At 40.1% G+C, this 19,395-nt stretch overlaps 3 protein-coding genes across 7 annotated transcripts in view; 1 reads left to right on the top strand and 2 right to left on the bottom strand.

Moving 5' to 3' along the window:
• The window catches only part of LOC121891962 (neuronal membrane glycoprotein M6-b-like), a 40,834-nt gene extending 30,968 nt beyond the window's left edge, over nucleotides 1-9,866 (top strand). For both annotated transcript variants that reach the window (XM_042404684.1, XM_042404683.1), the window contains exons 2-7: nucleotides 2,595-2,781; nucleotides 4,255-4,414; nucleotides 4,939-5,107; nucleotides 7,281-7,354; nucleotides 7,452-7,517; nucleotides 8,740-9,866. In XM_042404684.1, coding sequence (XP_042260618.1) covers nucleotides 2,595-2,781; nucleotides 4,255-4,414; nucleotides 4,939-5,107; nucleotides 7,281-7,354; nucleotides 7,452-7,517; nucleotides 8,740-8,892 — 809 coding nt within the window. In that variant the 3' untranslated portion in view covers nucleotides 8,893-9,866. The remainder of the gene's footprint in view (nucleotides 1-2,594; nucleotides 2,782-4,254; nucleotides 4,415-4,938; nucleotides 5,108-7,280; nucleotides 7,355-7,451; nucleotides 7,518-8,739) is intronic.
• LOC121891932 (nectin-2-like) overlaps nucleotides 1-19,395 on the bottom strand; it is a 933,424-nt gene that overhangs the window by 129,869 nt on the left and 784,160 nt on the right. The gene's annotated exons all lie outside the window — the stretch shown is intronic.
• On the bottom strand, nucleotides 12,549-18,867 carry LOC121891971 (ras-related protein Rab-9A-like). 4 transcript variants are annotated; one of them, XM_042404702.1, is made up of 4 exons: nucleotides 18,755-18,865; nucleotides 17,117-17,231; nucleotides 16,078-16,112; nucleotides 12,549-14,548 (listed from the first exon to the last, which is right to left on the bottom strand). In XM_042404702.1, exon 4 carries the CDS (start codon nucleotides 14,481-14,483, stop codon nucleotides 13,878-13,880), a length of 606 nt encoding a protein of 201 aa, XP_042260636.1. In that variant the 5' UTR covers nucleotides 14,484-14,548; nucleotides 16,078-16,112; nucleotides 17,117-17,231; nucleotides 18,755-18,865; the 3' UTR covers nucleotides 12,549-13,877. The 4 variants fall into 4 exon arrangements, with proteins under 4 accessions (XP_042260636.1, XP_042260634.1, XP_042260633.1 ...); XM_042404700.1 differs by lacking the exon at nucleotides 17,117-17,231 and adding an exon at nucleotides 18,179-18,298; XM_042404699.1 differs by lacking the exon at nucleotides 17,117-17,231 and having other exon boundaries at nucleotides 18,732-18,867.

The raw sequence follows: 19,395 nt of genomic DNA on the forward strand, positions 1-19,395 counted from the left end.
ATAAAAAGAGCCACGCCTCTTTTTATATCATCAAATAAGATGATGAGATGAACACTTGAATGTATATCAGCATGAGGAGAACTACCTACAATGACAGACAACCGTGTACTTTGATTTTTAGTTTGACCCACAACCCATCCGCTGACATGGAGGGGTTAATGGGTTTATGACCTGTACTGCAACCAGCCACCAGGGGGCGATGAGATATTTTGGCTTCACTTCTGGGGCACTATCATGGCATCCATATGGCTCAAATGACGATGCTAACATGTTGATGTTTAGCAGGTACAATGTCTCATTGTGACATGTCTACATGTTAGCATGCAAATTTAACACAGCACTAAACACAAAGTAAAGCTGAGACACGGGTCAGAATGTCATTCATTTTTGCGGGTATTTGGTCATAAATCAAAGTATTAGACAAATTAAAATTTTGATGCGATGATGGCATTAGATGAAAATTGAGGTCACTGTTCATCCTCTGAGGACAATGGATGTCTTTACAAAATTTTATGGCAATCTATCCAAAGCCACGCATGGCTAAATATGCAATATCATATGAATTTGTAGCCTTCAGATTAGGAGTAAAAAGGTTAAAACCTCAGCTTTTCAGGAAACAAACAGTTTACAAGGTCTGTACTTCAACCAACAGGACAAACGATCCATTAAATGAAGATAAAACATGAAAATCACCACATTTAGGTTTAGTAAGCTAACATTTTTTCTCCCAGCAGTGATACTATCGATTATTCTTCTTCCCCTTAGGGAGGGCAGAAATCAATCTGCTCTTTTAAACTCATCAATAACGACTTTCCACACAGGCTTGTAACACTACCTGGCCTGAACGGTCGATTAAAAAAACAGAGGAGTGGAAGTGCTGAAGGTTTTTACTTCGATATAAAATAAAATGATGCTCTTCTTGTAGTTTAGTGAGGATTTATGATGTGTCCAGCAAACAAAGCTTGGGAAAGCCAGATGTAGTGTGTGTGTGTATGTGTGTGTGTGTGTGCGTGTGTGGTTTAATTGCTTTATGTGGAAGGATATCACCTCATGTCATCAGCTGTCAGAGTCCATTGACTGAGTTTGATGTTGATAAAATCTGTCAGAGGGTCTTAACTCATGCTTGTGTGGATGTTAGAGTGAATCTCATGTTCTCACAGGATCACCTGTCATATACACTATATATCATAAAGCACCATAACTGGCCCTAAGTGTGTGTTATTCTCTCATTCATGGTTTCACTATAGGAGCCGAGGCTGTTAGAGCAGATAATTTCATGTCTGCAGAGCTGCACCTACAGGTTTTGAAATATATGTGTTGCGGTCAATCATGTTTTCAAGCCTTTACAAATAGAAATGTTTAGATTCAACAAACTTCTGAACATGAAATAATAATGCTTCAGAGTAGCCAATTGGAGCAGGTTGTCATGGAAACAGCAAAGTGGCACACACAAGACAGTTCATTTTGTCTTTTTTTTTTTTTTTTTCTTCCCGGAGTAACTTCCTGCTTTGCTGGAGGAGCTATTTTTAACGGGGCGTTATATAAGATGCGACTCTTGTGCTCAATACAATGTGTTATTTTCCCTCCTCTTCATTACTCTTCATCCTCTTGACTTTGATGGGAGCAGGATGCGCTGCGATTCCCGTACCTGTATCCCGAGCTCATAACTCACTCGACAAGCTTCACGCGCTGCCGCGGTTAATGGAAAACAAATGTACTAATTCGTCATCATCATCATCATTCTGTAGAAACTGCTTGAGCATAAGGGATAATTTTAGATCATTGATCATCATTCTGGGGGTGTGAAATAGGAAAAAATGCTGAAGAAAGATGGAAAAGAATATACGTCAGGCGCTTAATGTCGCATTTGTCAGTTTATAATTGCACTGAAACCCGGAATAAATTAAGCATAGAGTCAGTTTTATTCCCATTCACCTGCAAGAGTAACACCATCTCAGTATTTTAGAGGTGCGACTCGTCTAGTGCCACTTAAATGTGACTTTTCCGATGCCCTAGAAAATGTCATTCATTTTGAAATCATTTATTTAGGATGAAATCATGAGTTATTCATGCAATCTGGTCATGAGAAAGAAAAAAAAAAACTTTTGAAATGTTTCTTTAAAGACAAAAGGGAGCCGTGTAGGATGCGAGTGTGTACTGTAGCGCAGCTTACATGTAATATTCATCACTCCCAGCTGAGCTCAAAGTGAACGCGCACTAACTGTGAAAGCTGCTATGATTAGCCGCTCGACATGCCTGACAGGGAGAAATGTTGTTCTTCCCTTGTAGGCTGTGAAGTGAGTGTGGCAGTGGTGCTCTCGCAGCAAGTATGCTTGATTCACACTCACAGTATGAATGTGAACGATGCAAGAGTAATCAGACAGCAGTGGACAAAAGGTTGTCGAGTGTTGCAGTGAGTGTCATCACCAGAGCTGATCGAGCCACTTTATGAAGTTGCAGCAGTGTGCTTTATTTGACGCTCGTTTCTTCCTTAAAAGCGTTTTTTTTTTTTTGCTCAAGTTTCCTGCAGCTAAATGCAACAGGAGAGCCTTTTATCTGTGAATTAACCCCGCTCTTTCTGTCTCCCCCTGCAGGATGCTTCGAGTGCTGCATCAAGTGTCTGGGTGGGGTGCCCTACGCCTCCCTGGTGGCTACCATCCTCTGCTTCTCAGGCGTGGCTCTGTTCTGCGGTTGCGGCCACGTGGCGTTGACCGGCACCCTGACTATGCTAGAGAACCACTTCTCCAAGGTCACCACCGACCACGCCACCCTCACCATGGTGTAAGTCCTAATCTTGACAACAGCTGTGACTGAAATCAGCCAAAATCTTGCACTCCACTATGGGCAAACTTCTAGAAAAGATGAATCATTGTTGAACTTTTGGCACCAATATTGGTTTACTGACATACTGAAACAACAGTATGACAAGAATATGCTGGTGGTACCCCTACAGTTATTAATCAGCCAGCCTCCCACAATATCTGCTGTGACTCAGAATACCCTAAAACAGGATTTAGGCAGGATTTCCTACATTGCAGATCAAAGGAACCAATCATTTAAAGATAGTTATACTCAGAGTCTACTTCCTTGGGTTTTCCAGCTGATTCCAATCTCCACTGAACAGTAGCAGCCCGTTGAGTTGAAAAGCTGAATCTTACTGTTTAGCCAACTTTCCATCAGGAGAAAAATACAACAGTTCCTCATCTCCCGATGAAAGCCTGGTCTCAATTTGTTATCCAGTGAGCGAATGATGACCAGAAAGAGTAACGGAATAGCTGGACTGGTCACGTTAGCTTTTAGCTTGGCTAACAGACTGGCCCGCTAACCCCTCTTCTGCTTTCATGCACACTGCTTCCTCTTGCCTCTGAGCTATTGTAGTCTGCGATGCCAGCCTGCTGCCGCAGGGCATTGAGTCCTCAGGAGCTGCAGTCTGCTGAGCGCTGCTCTAACCTTTCTTAGAACTGAGGTGGGCAAGTTGTTCATAATGTTCAGAAGCTCGATTGGGCTGTATCCTCTTGGCCTAGTTGCACTGGTCATGTTATCTGCACACGTACTCACATTAAAAGAAGAGTCCCTAACACTCTTTACACCATAACCGGGAGCCAGAGGAGCCGCTGCACTGCTGTGCGCCACCATGAATATATTTGCACATTCATAGACTGTGGAATATTTAATGAGGGAGAAGGAGTAGATGTTATTTTAAAAGGTACACTATGCAGGATTTGTCAGTTGATGTTTGTAAACACACAGCATTTAAAATTGGCCCCAACTAGCGAGAGAGACAGTGAGAGAGCAGTGGTGGTCGAGCTAGCTAGAGAGTGAATGAAAAGAGCAAGTGTCGCTGGCGGGAACAAAGCCGTGAATCAGATAAATAAAATGTTATTTCCTGATTGTTTCATGGTGGTTATGTAGCCTGGTCGCTACAAGTCCCGACCTCACACCCTGCACACTGTTATTTGCTGGGGGCTGCACACCCACTGCCCAAAGATTGATGCCCAGAAGTGTCCTGAACACAGCAAAATATTAAGAAAAGAGGCAGAGGGCAGAGTCCCTGCAGATAAATATACCGCCACACACTTCTAGTGGAAAATCCTGTATAGTATACCTTTAAGGATTTTAAAGTGGTAATTATACAGTACTTTTTTGTGGGAAAAACTATATAAGACACAGAGTATCTTTGTACGTCTTAATACATGTCTGGAGAGGATCTTTAACTCAGTCATTGTCCTTTATTTTCTGCATGTATGTGTTCAGGATCCAGATCTTTCAGTACATCATCTACGGCATCGCCTCTTTCTTCTTCGTCTACGCCATCATCCTGCTGGCTGAGGGCTTTTACACCACCAGCGCCATCAAGAAGGAGCTGCAGAGCGACTTCAAGACCACCGTCTGTGGACGCTGCATCACCGCCTTCGTACGTAAACACACTCGCGCACAAACAGCTGCTGCAAATCATCACACCCACTGACCCAGTTACGCTCCCAGATTAAAGCCTCTAAATGAGATTTAATTACTTTGATGTGTATTTTATAGAGTTTCTGCTTAAATTAGTGTTTACAGGCTGAAAACAATCATTCATTAAGCTTTACAGGCCAGGACATTAAGGATCATCATAAACGTGTTGCAGAGCCACATTCACAACACTTCTGTGCTCACACACCTCTATACATTTATGGACACATATAAGGAAGAAGATATACGCTCACACACACACAAACACTCCCACTTGAGCCCTTGAGGGCAACTCTGGCACAGTTTGTCCTTTCTAGCCTGATTACTCTAATTGCTGCAGATGTCCAGTAACATTAGCTTAAACATGGACTCTGTGTGTCTATCTGTGTGGTGGGTGGTGATCTTTAAGGAATAATATTAACCTACTTCTTTGGAAATGCAGCTCACAAAATAAAAAAAAAATCTCTCCTTTCTCGTGTTCTCCAGTTCATGTTCCTGACCTACATCCTCGCCCTGGCCTTCCTCGCCATCTTCGGCTTTACGGCGATCCCAGTTTTCCTCTTTTTCAACATGTGGAATACCTGTGCTGCCATGAGGTCTCCCGATTCCAACATCACCTCGCCTGATTCCATCTGTGTGGACGTTAGGCAGTACGGTAAGTGGCATACACACACACGTTGGAGCTACCAAAGGGTCTCTTATACAAATCATTTCTACCCATATGTATGATCTTTGGGTGTAATTGAAACATAAAATGTGAGAGATTAGCATCAAAAGCAGAAATGTCATTATATCTCGACATAAAGTCATGTGTTTTTTGAAATCCAGAGCTGTTTTTGAAACAATCATGCAGTGTTACAGAGTGTATTTTCCCCATAGTGCCTGCAAATGTTTAGAAAACTTGATTTTATTCTAATAAATACCATAAACCATTGCTACAGTAAGATTGGCAGCCTCCTAACAGTGCGTATCAGCTCATTCTCGATTCATCAAGGCCAGCCTGTCCTTTACATTTTTGCTCCTGCTCTGTTTCTGCACACCTGACCTCATTAAGGATGACATTGTGGTTTAATTGTATCAGGTGTGCAGGAGCAGAATTTGTGACGGGCGGGGCTTGGCAACTGGGTTAAAAAAACAGTTTTACAGTACAAATTAATAAGTAATGTTACTTTTTGTGGCTCAGTATCCTACATGTGCAGCTTCAACGGCATGTCAGCTCACATGAAGATCAGTTTTTCACTGCTCTTATCTTTTTTTACCTTCAAAATCAGGTCGCAGCTTCATGCTTGAACGCGGGTTTATGGGAAATGTGATGTTTCTTTTACTAAGAAGTACAATATGTCGCATTTAAACTGGACTGAATAACCTCATTGGTCAGTTTACATTGTCGAGTTCTCAACACTTGGGGAGTATAAGGAATATTCACACACTGGATTTAATAATTAAATCTCCAAAAACTTTATTAGACTGAAAAAAGGGGAACGATTTGACGCCAAAGGGTCTTCATGAGGCACAAAATGTATTAGATCCTGTTGGAGTCATGGTCAAGTGATTAAAAAAAATTGCAAATTACAATTTGATCCTCCAGATACATTATGAAATAATCAAAATAGTTGCAAAAAGGTTATAGAAATAACACAAATAACACCTAAAATAAACAAACAGGCACAATATGATCAGCAACAACACTTGAAAGTTAACACCAGAGCATCAGCTGAACACAAAAACACGACAAATTTATGCTAATGAAGCTAACAGCAAAAACATGGTCACAGGTGAAATCTGTTTGTTCAAATAAATAAGCACAAACACGCTGTGTAAAATGAAATAAACTCCTATCCCTGTGCAACACTGTTGCATATCCCGTTCGCATTTTTGATTCACAGGCGAAATAGACAAGATCAAGTCACACATTGTGCAACATGTCTTCAAAGTTTAAGAGAAATTCCCTTGATCAAGGTGTCTGCGCTCAAACATGTCCGCCAGCCTCGGCGATGAAGGCTTTTAAGTTTCCACATAAAAGAATCTCCTGGTGCCTCTGACACTGCTTTTACACATTTAGTTTAAATGTGGGGCAAAGCGAGATAAAGAAAAAAAAAAAAACATTTTCAAAAACCCTTCACTCTTTTTCTCTGTCCCTCATAAGCAACATCACATATTCATCTCCAGCTGCTGTCACAGCGAAAGGTCAAAAAATGCATTTAGATTATTGAGATCCTGATTGGATCTCTTCGAAAATCCACCTTTATGCAGTATTACAGCACAGTAACACTCTCTTGTGATTGCATATCTAGTTATCTGTTTGATGGCCTAATGTACAGTATGTGACCCACATTTGAAGGACAGCTGGCCCGCTTACAAAGTAGGATGAGGATCACATATGCTTCATTGGCAGTCGCACTATACTACTCTGTATGAAATATTAACCCCAATTACTGGCAGCCCTCAAATTATTATCAGCCGTTGAGGAGACGTAGTTGGTTGATAACTTTCTTGTGTTTTGCAAGGCGTCATATCTTATTTATGATGATAATAAGAATAATAAGTAAAATAAGAATGTATAAAGAGGCTAAAACAAGCAGATACACTGAGTTAAATTAAGTCTCAGCCTTTACTATTCAGTCTGTAAATATGTTTTAACAGTAAAGAAATGAATCCAAATAATGACCCATATATTTCCCCCAGAGGCAGCCCTTTTTCCTTTAATCTTTATCCAAGCCTAATTCATAATGCCTTTAATCATACAGTCTCAGGGGAGGAAAAAGCTTCTTGTCTGAGATGAGAGAGCGACCTCAGTCCGGTGACGTTTCATCTCTCTGATCCTGCAGGTATTATTCCCTGGAACGCCACTCCAGGGAAAGCTTGCGGAGCCACACTGGGAGACATCTGTAACACCAGCGAGGTGAGAGGATGCTGACCTGGACCTCTTTTTTTATCCTTTTTTTTCCTTTTTTTTATCTCTCATGTCCTTTCACTAACAATCTCTTTTTCATTCACAGTTCTACCTGTCCTACCATCTCTACATTGTCGCGTTAGCCGGCGCCGGAGCCACTGTCATCGCATTGGTAAGCGTCTCATGATCCCACTGATAATGTGGCCTCTCAAAATATGCACGTTGCCATGGCGTGCTTATCTGTTGCCATAGCAACTCCGCCTCTCATGTTTGGCAGTATGTCATCCTATGGGTTGAAATTCTAGCCTGCAGCCTGCCTCTGTTGTGTGTCTGTGCGTACAGAGGGTCAGTGTTGTTGTTGGTTTTTTTTTTTTTTCTCAGCTGCAGAGGCGGATTTTTTTTTGTTTTGTGTTTAGGGAAATGGAGATACTGAAAAATGCAATAAGCTTGGGTCACCTGAAAGCCTTCCGTAATGTGTTTTTCAGGAGGTAGAAGGATAAACAGAATAGTAAACAGACAAGGAATAAGCCACTGAGTGTAGGAAAATCTGTATAAAATGAACATTTCCTGCACTGGTTCAGCAAATTGGAGATTTTGTCATTCATTGTGATAGTTTTGTACCATCAAACATGTTTCCTGTAATGTTCTCTCATGATGTTCTCAGATGTCAGTGCATTTAAAAACCATTTATCTAAATTTGGGCATTTCGGAACTCGACCCAGGTTTACCAGGTGATTTCACTGACGACTGCTAATTAGTGAAATCACCTGTGATCTTGCTCTGTGACGAAAAAACCTCCACGTTTCACGTTACGTCCTAATTCCATACTTGCAGGTTTTAAATATGTAGTGCTCAAAAAATTTTGAATATATACTAAAAAAAAAAGTGTTTTTTGTACTCTTTTGTCCCACAAAGCAAAGCATGAAGGACGTGGTGGAGTTACTCACAGCTGAAAGACATTAAAATAAATTGTTTATAGTGGCAGAAATTCTTTCTCTTTGTGGAGTTTAAGTGGTAGCTCATGTTTCTACTAAAATTTTATAGCTATTTTTGTTCACCACCATTGAAAATTGAATTCATTTTTTCCACTTGTGGGCAGCTCCTCCATTTCCTTTTTACAAATCATCGTGATAAAACAGTGGTTTTCTAACATGTTCTAATTATAAATTTTGCCATTTTTCGAATGAACACGCTACAGACTCAAAACCTGCTTAGAATGAATATGTATCATGAAACTGAAGCACAGCAGTTTGATTGGAAAAATGACAATAAGTATGGAACATGCTGTCTACAGTAATATGTCATATAGAAATTGGACACAGCATCAGTCCCTTGTTGCACATTTTGTTTCTCGTCCCAAAAGTAGTCAAAAAAAAACTTGTGTTTCTCTCCAGATTCACTATCTGATGATTTTGGCGGCCAACTGGGCCTACCTGAAGAGCGCCGTCTCCACGCACGAGTACCAGGACATCAAGACCAAGGACGACCAGGATCTGGAGGCTGAGGCGCGCTCCAAGGAGGGCCAGAACTCCTCCACCTACTCATAAGGACAAGCGAACCTCTCCCGCCACCACTCATCTCCCCTCCACACCTTAACCCCCACCCCAAAACACCCAGTGCCCACCCTTCCCTCCGTTAAAACAAACCACCTCGGTCATGTTTGATAAGTCCCCCCCCAACCTCCTGATTCTCCATCCTCTTCCCTTCCACGATGTCTATTAGAAACGTGGGAGCGTACTCACACCAGAAGGGAAGAGAATCGAGGATCAGGAGTGACGGCAGGCCCAGACGGAGGCAGATGCTTCAGAACAGGGAGGGCTCGCCCTGCCCCGGGGGTCGAGCTCAGGTACGGTACATCGGTTCAGAAGCGTCTCCTCCCCCCGTCCGTGCTTTTGGGCGGCGGCTCGTGAAAGTGGCCCGGCTGTGATGGCCTCGCGCCCTGAGCCAACACAGCCTCTCGACCACACAGCTCCTCACAGCCTAAAAAAAAACATTCACTGTCTGCTTCAGCCACAGGGAAGCCAGGCAGCGACCAACTTCCTCTGTTTTTTTTTGGTGTTTTATATGCATATATATATGAATATGAATATATTGTGCGAATGTGTATGAATGTTGTTGTTTTTTTTAATACTCTCTGAAAAGTATGCCAGGTACTATAACGATCTTTCTTCTTCTTATGTTTTAGGGTTTTTTTCTCATTTACTTTCCTCTCCATCTTTAACTTTTTATTGCTAATGCTCAATACGTTGTTGCACTATTTAAAAAACAAAAAAATGAGGGACAGTTAAAATCCCTTAAAAAACACAAAGCACCCCGCCCTCCCAACCCCCCACTCACAGAAATACCTAGAAGACTCAAATCATGTAGTATCTCAAGGATTATTGTGCATTAACATGAAGTTTATTTATCTACCAAGGTTAACACAGTTAATTTAAGACCAGAGGTGTAGCAAACGTAGGAATTGTACAACATTTTGGAAAACGCGCTTATTTGCTTTCTTGCCGAGAGTTAGATGAGAAGATTGATGCCACTCTTTCAATCTTCTCATCTAACTCTCGGCAAGAAAGCGAGTTCCCAAAATGTCAATCTATTAATTTTAAGATCTTTACAGTTTTTTTTTGCTACACCCGTCACCAGCGGCAGCATGACATATCTGTCCTGGTCTTCTTCAACATAAAAGACACACACACACCTCAGGTATCAAACCAAGTCTGACTTTATCCAGTTGTGTTCCTTTCTGAAACTTCACCATCTAAAGCACTTAACCTTTTTTTTTTTTTTTTTACACTGTATTTGGTGATCCATCAGATTCTGTGACCTACCCTGATATTCTTACCCTAAACATCTCACTCCTCATGCCTAAACCTAACTAACACCGCAGGTCACAGAATCTGATGGGTCACCGAATACGTTGTGTCACCTGATTGGTACGCTGTCCTGCGTGGATTATACAGTAAATACCTGTTCTCTCATTTTCTTAAAATTCCTCCTTTCGCGACTGAAGTTCACCTGTAAATAGTCGAATCACCCCTAAAAGATCTCAATTTACACCATCTCCCAGACGGGGAGAACACAATCAGTGTTTTGACATGCTATTCTAATTTTTTTTTTTTTTTTTTCCACAAATATATGTAAATGTTCCCTTTGAGATATGTGTTTAGCACTCAAATACTAGTTCTGCATTTGATATAATAATTGTAATGTAACATCTTCAATGATATGTCGTGAGAGGGATACAGTGCAGTCATGATATGATATGATGGATTGAGGTGCTTGTGATGTATACATTTTAAAATGTGAAAAAAAAAATAATAATATGGAAATTGATTTTTAATGTTTTATCAGTTTTGGGCAGCTGAGTTCTTCTTGTGATTCAGTAATAATGATTTTATGGATCTTGTTTGTGCTTATTTTTTCGCTGGCCGGCCAAATGAGTGACTCATCAACACGCGAGTTGAGGAAAATGTCACTTTTTTTTTTTTTTTGTTGTTGTTGTTTTTTTTCCTTTTCTTTTTAACGTCATGCCTCTCATATGAGCCACAGAGACTGTTTTGGATGTTTACACTCTAAATAAAACAAGTCAGGAATTTTCATACGTTAATTTTATAATCAGATATTGTTTCATAATCATGAACTATATTCTATACCGATCATCACTGGTTAGTTAACCCTCAAAAAAACACTGAAGAAGACAAATTTTTTGAACTTTAATGAGATGAAGCATGTCAGTATTGTCCATGTGTGCAGCTGTCTATTCTGTATAAAAAAGGACTATATTGCCATGTGTGTTATGTTTGATAAATATACGTGCTTTGCCGCCAGGTTGATGTAAAGGCAAACTTCAATTTCCTATAAGACGATGCGTGTCAGGGTGTTGTCGTTTCCTTGTTATTTGCATGAAGGAGACATGACTGTGTCTTTGCAGTTTTTCAGGTGATGTGTAGTCAATTGTACTGACAACTATGGTAGGCGGTGTTTGCCCCCCTTCTCCTCTCCTCCTCCTCCTCCTCCTCCTCCTCCACACTCCCCCCGCCCCACCTTCTCACCCACTCTTTTCTAAAGAAAAACTCCACTGTACTTTGATGGCATTGTAGTCCCTGTAGGTGTTTCATTATGTTTTTTTTTTAAGTTGGAAATAGTTCTATGACTCCTATATAGTGATGATTTTTGTAACCTTCTCTAGTAAAACCGATATTTTTTATTATCGTGACACCGTTGTCTCCCGCCTCGTTCTTGAGTTTGAGTCTCTGAAGTGCTTTTTTTTTTCCTTTTTATGGAAGCAAACTTAGTAAAAATCAAAAAGGAAAATGCAAAAAGGTATCACTTGTTACACGACTGCTTAGCACATGCATAAATCATTTACAGTCAGCAAAAAAATCAAAGGTAATTGTATTGATTTTACTGCTGCATGACATTGACAAAGTTCTATCTAATAAATTAAATAAATTTGAAATCCCAACATGTTTCTAATATTAGTCTCATGCAGTCATAAGGTCTTTGTTGCAACAGGTGTCAACAATATGGACCATACGTTTTTAAAGACAAATATGTCAGCTTACTTCCAGGCGAAGAAGGAATTGGTTTTCCAAACGGCCATTAAGAAGTTCATCATCATTGTTACATTTAATGGAAAAATCTGAAATATTACAGCTGCATCAGTACTGAATGAACTGCTGTGGTGAAGTTTTAACCCCCCAGAGTCCACCCACACAGGTGTTCTTACTTACATTATCTGATTAGACCTCTTCACAGAGCTGTGTGTAGGCATGTACAAGCATCATTATGTCTGCTTAATACACGAATAGGCCTATTTTTTTTTTACAGCAGATACTCCTGACTTGTCATTGTGAGAAAAGCACAGGTGTTACTAATAACACTGAGTGTCCCAGTAAGTCATGAGTGTGACAGTGAGCCAGCATGCACAATACTAGGAGCCTGAAACTGAAGCAGCCATTAATTTTATTATTTACACCTGTGGTTTTCATACTGTGACCTGTCAAAATGTCTTCCATGAAAAAAGGCCAGCATGTCAGGCCTCAGTCTTTCAAACTTATGATACATGAGCTCCATCTGGTGGATAAAGTGGGTACTGCTCTTTAAAAGATATATTTGTTATCCACTCCTGTATTTATTGTGAGGGAATAAATTAAGGTTTTCAAAACTAAGTGATTTTAAATAAGACAGAAAAGACACTTTTCTTCAGTTTCGTTGTCAGCCACTGTTTTATTTCCAGTGTTAAAAATGTCGGGAGTCATTTTCCTTAATAAAGAAGGTGGCGCTGATAAAGATCACACACGCCCACAGTGTGTTTTTATTAGTCATCTGAAATTTACATCAGCAATTCAAAGTTCATCTGTGTTCTCCATTTTTCATAGTGAGAGAAGGAGTGGTGATCGAAACATACTTAAATACAGGTGAAAACAATATCGACCTCATGTTTGGAGTCTCATGCTAGCTCTTTTTCTTTTTCAGGGAAACTCCAAATTACATAACAGAGGCTACTACAGAAAATAAAAGATCTATATCTAAAAAATGTTAGATTATAAAATCTCGATCGTTTCAAAGTAATGGGCAATATGTAATACAGTAGGCATTCTCATTCATTCATCTACTACATGGGTAGTGGCTAAATTTAAAGGTTCATATTTGTTTGACAATGCACACATTTTAGGTACTTTATATATAGTGTACATGAAGAGTTTGAGTTATAGATGGAAAATTAACATTTTATATATCTCAACTAAAATTAATAGACAATATTGGCTTGTTTTATACAAAAAAACATTTTACCAGCACCAGAAAAACATTAATAACTTACATTTAGTTGTTGTCTAATAGTTTATGTATTAAAAGACTGCATGTTGTTAAATTAATGTGCTGTTTAAGGACAATCAGCATTAAATAGGACACATTATTTTAGCTGTAAACATGGCTGTACGGTTTCTGCAGAGTGAATAGCATTATTGCTGTATTGTAGTTGAATATGAGTCATGCATCTGCTTCTATGGGCAGAACACAATCACAGCACTTCTCTTTTTGTGGACTAAAAGTTGCAGCCACAGCTCTGTCAGTGACGTCAAAACTGGTTTTTCACCTTTCAAAATGCAGTTTGAAATGCTTTGTGATCAGAGAACTGTTGCTACTTTAAAGCTGGTTTAGTTTTTATGCCATTTTATGCCATTTTCAGTCATTCACGTCAACCTCAGATATAACTGAAGTTCGTCTCAGACCACAAATGTGTCTATAAAACCTGCAAGACATCAGATTTTTTTTAGATTAAAAAAAGTTTTTTTCTCCCTTGTGTGGTGTGAATGCTGAACATTGGCACAAAATATTGTCAGTTTTGGTCTAAAAACATTAAGACTGGATTACAAAAGTCATCCAGGTCAAAAGTCTAACCGAAATGATCATGTAGCTGCTGATCAAACGCCATCAGTTCCTCTTTCTGCAGAGTCACAAACCACACTCAGACATACAGTATGTGTCAACTTCAGGAGCATCACATGAGCTCCTGCTGGGTCACAATCTCCACTCAGCAGCAGTTGGGTTCAGAGTGAGTCTTCCTCTGCAAGTCCACTGTGTTGGTGTGGATGAGGTGGTCAGCTCTGTCGTCCAACGCCAGAATACGGCGTACAGCCTCCTCGAAGGCTGATGCTACATTAGTAGCATCCTTGGCGCTTGTCTCAAAGTAGGGGTGTCCGCCATTCTCGCGGCACCACTGCCGTGCGTCCTCCCCTGACACCTGCCGCTCGGGGACATCCAGTTTGTTGCCAAGCACCACAAAGGGGAAGTTGTCTGGGTCCTTGACGTCAGCGTAGTAAGTGAACTCCTTCTTCCAGTTGGCCAGGTTGTGGAAGCTCTGTCCGTCGTCCACGCTGAAGGTGAGCAGGCAGCAGTCAGAGCCGCGGTAGAAAGGCGTGCGCAGGCTGCGGAAACGCTCCTGACCTGCCGTGTCCCAGATCTGCAGCGTGACGCTGTGGCCGTCCACCTCCAGCTCCTTGTTGAGGAACTCCACGCCGATGGTGTGGAAGAGGTGCGAGTCGAACTTGTTGGTGACGTAGCGGTTCATGAGCGATGACTTGCCCACGCCGCCGTCACCCAGAAGGATCACCTTCAAGAGAGCTGACTTAGACATCATGGCTGAAGGCTTGTTAGGCTGCACGGAGGGTTTGGAGACACCAACAATGACGAGAGGACTTTCACCTGCAAAGGCACAAAAACTTTGAATCAGCTGAGAAATAAAAAGTGCAGAAAACCACATCCACAATCTTGTTTTATCTATCTCTATATTTTTCTCAACATTTTATTTTTACATTTTTGAGAAAGAATCCCTTAAAAAATGCTTTTCAAAGCATTATTACTATTCTATGTTAAATAATGATACTTAATGGCTATGTTAGACCATGATAGACTCAGTCTGAGCCTGTTTATTTTTGTGTTTGTGTAAATTTTGTTAGTTAGTATTACCACAGTCCATACACTGGGGTATATTATTTAGTATGTTGAATGTTGGGCTCCAATAGTTGTCCAAGTTGTTAAAATACCTGCTATGCTAACGGAGTCTAACAAATGACTTCTTGAATCCTTTATCTGCTCTTTCTCTTTTATCAGCAAAAAGAAAGGTACATAATATTCAGGCAGCCATTTAGCTAAATAGCAAATATATTGTTTGACAAAACTTAGCATGAAGTCACTTGACCATGTTTATTTAGTTAAACCACAAGATGTGGCTGAAAGCTACGTACATTTTCCAGTAAGTGGCGTTTTTGCTAAGAATTTCATTAAACTGCGCTTTCCAAGGTCAATAATGAACATTGAAGCTCAGCAGATACATGATCTAGCAAAACGTTTAGTTCTTTGAATATCGCATCTTGCGTAGAACGGCCTATATGTGTAGTATTTTTAAATTTCTTTACTTTGGCACCATCTCATGGTCGTATCAAGAATTACACCATCAGAACTATTGAAAAAAAAGGTGTTATAATCAAGAAATATATATCCAAACTTAAAATAATTCATAATTTTATGCAATTTTTGTTTCAATAAACAATGGCAGCATTTATATAGCAAATTCAAAACGATTCATATTCAGTAAGTAAATTTGATAGAGCATCTCATTCAATTAAATCACTAAAAGAACACTATGGGACTGTTCTGACAGTGCTGTGTTCATACTGTCTATGTGGTGTATATACTCATACTTACAGAGAACTATTATGCTTACATGTATGAGTGATTTGGAAACAGCTCATACTGAAACCAAGCAGAATTCCTCTTAAGCACAGTTTTAATGTTAGTAGGTCTTTGTCAGACAATGCGACAGTCAGTCTGACACTGGGTGTGTTGGTACTTTTATTTAATTAAGCAGTGACTGCAGTGAGTTTGTACCTTACGCCTCACAGATAAAGTTGTGCTTGAGATAAGAACAAACTTCTCAGCCAACTTTCACTTTATCCCCAACTGAAAAATAAAAACTAATGCAGACTGTTTACATCTTTTCCTCACACTCGCACTAATTAAAGTCAGTCAACTAGCTAATCCTATTAAACAGCCTCAGCCCCCTCATTACACTATGCAACTAATGAACTTCATACACTGTGTGTACTGTATGCATGAAACGATCCATGCTGTGCATCACATGGACGCTGATCACAGGACCCAGTGAGTCGTCCACAAGTGATGACATTCAACACGGTCAACAGCAGACAAAAGCATTTGAAACCATTTCTCACCGTTATGTCTGCACACGGCTCATTTTCTTTAAAATCTGAAGGAAAGAGAGAGAGAGGAAAAAGAGATTATTTAACTCCACAGATCTCCAAGTGGCCGAGGGCACTCAAGAGGCTCAGCTGGAAAAAATGCGGATTTAAGTGCAAATTTAATCCCGTACCACACACTTGCATACTTTACATACTGCTTCACTCCGCCCACATCCCAGAACAAATCTCTTGAGAGGAAGGTGGGAGTTCTAAATGCGAGCGAGGAGGAGCTTTGGATCAGTTCATCCATCACAGTTCAGATAGTAAGATGGAGCAGAGTGAGATTGTAGCGTCTCCTCACTCATCCATCACTGGTTGTCACAGTGTAGGGAAGCGAGTGGGTGCTACGGCTGCAACTGATGACTTTTTTCATTAACGGTTAATCTGCTGGTTAATCATTCAGTCTGTAAAACGTCAGCAAATCAGGACGAGTCCCAGAGTCCAAGATTACGTCTTGTTTTGTCCGACCAACAGTCAAAAACACGAGAACTCAAATAATTATTAGATTATAAAAAAAGTTGCAGATGAATCCACTGCTAATTTACTGATTGATCCATTTAGAGCTGCAACAATTAGTAGAAAATGAATCAGCAACTATTTTGATAATTGAATAATCATTTCAACCATTGTTCCAGCAAAAATGCCAAAAATTATCTGCTTCCAGCCTTTCTAAAATGTGACAATTTTCTGTTTTTCTTTATCACACATGACACTAAATCGAATATCTTTTGTTTTTGGACTATTAGTCGGACAAAGCAAGCAAATTAAAGACATCACAGGGGCTTCTATGAAATTATGAATACAAGTTTATCACTATTTTGTAACATCTTGCCCTCTAAAGTTGCAGCCCCAGATTAATACACTAATCATTGTAGCTCTAATGGATAACAAATACTGGTATCAATACTTGTCTTCGTGCATTAAACTTAAGTATGTGTTGGAGTCAAATGTACAGCAACCACTCTCAAGAAATACTCCACAAAAATCTATCTTTCCACTAACAAATTCTTACCCCCTTGTAGGCCTGAAACGTGGCTGTAAAAAGTTCCGCTCACGTTCGCTTCACAGAGGACAGCAGCTGCAGTCAACTTGGATTCACAATAGTTGCAATGCTTCTAAATCAGCTCCTGCAACATAATCGATTACTCTGCTATTAATCTGTACGTTCAGGCTCAGTCATAGTTTCTCCACACTGTGGCTAAATACACTACTCCCGTGTCACGCTACAAGCCTACAGCGGGTGATTATGTCACACTCGAAGATACATTTTGTAAGTGGAGTATTTCTTCACACCTAGAGTTATCCAACTAATGTATGTCTTAGGACAAGATTGACCAAATCCACATCTTATTAGACATTAAAGACTTGAATGAAGTGAAGAGTTAAGTCCCTGAGTTGGGATTCAGTGCTTATAGGCTGCGCTATCACATGAACTGGCAGCAAGATGCATTTTCAGCCTAAAGACACAAAATCTGGTAAATGATGTCTTTGTCTTGGGATCTTTAAAAACACAGACTCCAGCGACGCTCCTGTCATTTCTTCTGGGGAAGCATTAACATTTGTAAACGAGAGCAGGAATGAATGAACACACACAGCCAGACACACACACCCACACACACACACACACACACACACACACACACACAGGAGTCATGTGCCTGGTTCAGCAGCAGGCTACTATTTAAAGAGGAGGCTGTTCTGCTGGATTATTTCCAATAAAAATCACATATAAACACATAATTTGATTTAGGTCCACAAAATGCAATATTTCTATTGGTGTTTTCTAAATGCAGAGCAAGAACAGATATGCTAAATCAGCAGGATAACAGAGAGACATGGTAGGAGAGTTTGGTCAGGTGACACCTCTGCTGTGGGTGAGGAAATAACATGCTTCCTATCAATAAACCAGATTTATTGATAGGAAACAGGAAACTCAAACAGTGTGATAAAAAGGTCGAAAACAGCATTTTAAAGTTTACTTTGTAACTTTGCCAACGTCTAAATCAAAGTACAGTTAACTGTTTGCACTGAAAATATTATTAAATCATAAATACAGCTTTGTTTGCTGTCATACTTTATCTAATGGAGCTTGAAAGGATCCATTTTCGGACACTCAGTCGATCATGGTGAATGTTATCCATCTGTTCCTCCCCTTTATTCTTCTCCAGCATTACTTCTACTTTCTTTCTCCACTCTTGTTGAAAAAAAGAGTTCAAAAAATGTGGAAATGTAGGCAATGATGGATACAACATCATGGAAAATACAAGTGGTTAACCGCGACAACTTGTGAAAAGCAGACTCGCCTCACTGATTTCAGTTAGCATAAAATGACCTAAAAAACAGACGTTTATTGATACAAAAACTAGCCTACGAGTGCATTGAAGTGTCTAAATATGAAAAATTGCTTGCCTGTGTTATGTCGTCGTCAAAATGTTGAGGAAACTATGGGGAAAAGCACGACTGCGCTGGATTCGTCCGATAATGGAAGCTTTTCCACAAACTGCAGCTGTCCGATAATGGACGCGCTAACAGTTGCACACTCGCCACTTTACCGGCGGGTTAAAACGACAGCAAATGGACATTTCTTGTCATTGAAATAAAACTTTTCCTTTCTCAGTTAACTGTACCTGTCGGTGTGGCGGTTAAATACCTGTCATTCATCCCGGGAGGGTGATGCTGTCAGCCGGTGTCATGGCGCTCCGGATGGTGTCCCCGCAGTTCTCTGGACCCTCAGCCGCTGATGACGCTCATATGACCCGAGTGTGTCACGGTTGGTGCTAGATTGGATCAGCCGGAGGGTGGAACTCTCGCGATGTCTTAATAATAACCTATACACAATCCTAACGCTAACCTCGCGAGAGTTTGTCCCTCCGGTTGGAAACCATCCTCCACTCATCATGCGCTTTCCTGGATGCGGTCAGACATGTGCATCCACATTTGATTTTGTGTTTGATCTTTTGGAATTATTGAATTAAAGGCTCTAAAATTTAAAGATTAGGTCGACATTAAAACTAGTCAAATTATGTATGACTGAAAACATGCAGAACACTTAGTAAGTTAAAAAATGTTTCAAAATAACTTACTGTCACTCAAGACAAGGGGTTGCTTTGACCCAGTTTTAGTGTTTTGGTTTTTTTTTTAAACTCTAGGGTTATTTACTCAAACTACAGCTTGTTATAATCTACTCTACTCTTTTTAAACTTACACATCACAGTTTGTTATTGATTGTTAATAACTTTTGAATGTCTGTGTATCTTTTGAGTGTCATATGCACATCGTTTTGTACAAGAA

Source organism: Thunnus maccoyii, chromosome 24, assembly GCF_910596095.1.
Source record: "Thunnus maccoyii chromosome 24, fThuMac1.1, whole genome shotgun sequence".
Taxonomy (NCBI): domain Eukaryota; kingdom Metazoa; phylum Chordata; class Actinopteri; order Scombriformes; family Scombridae; genus Thunnus; species Thunnus maccoyii.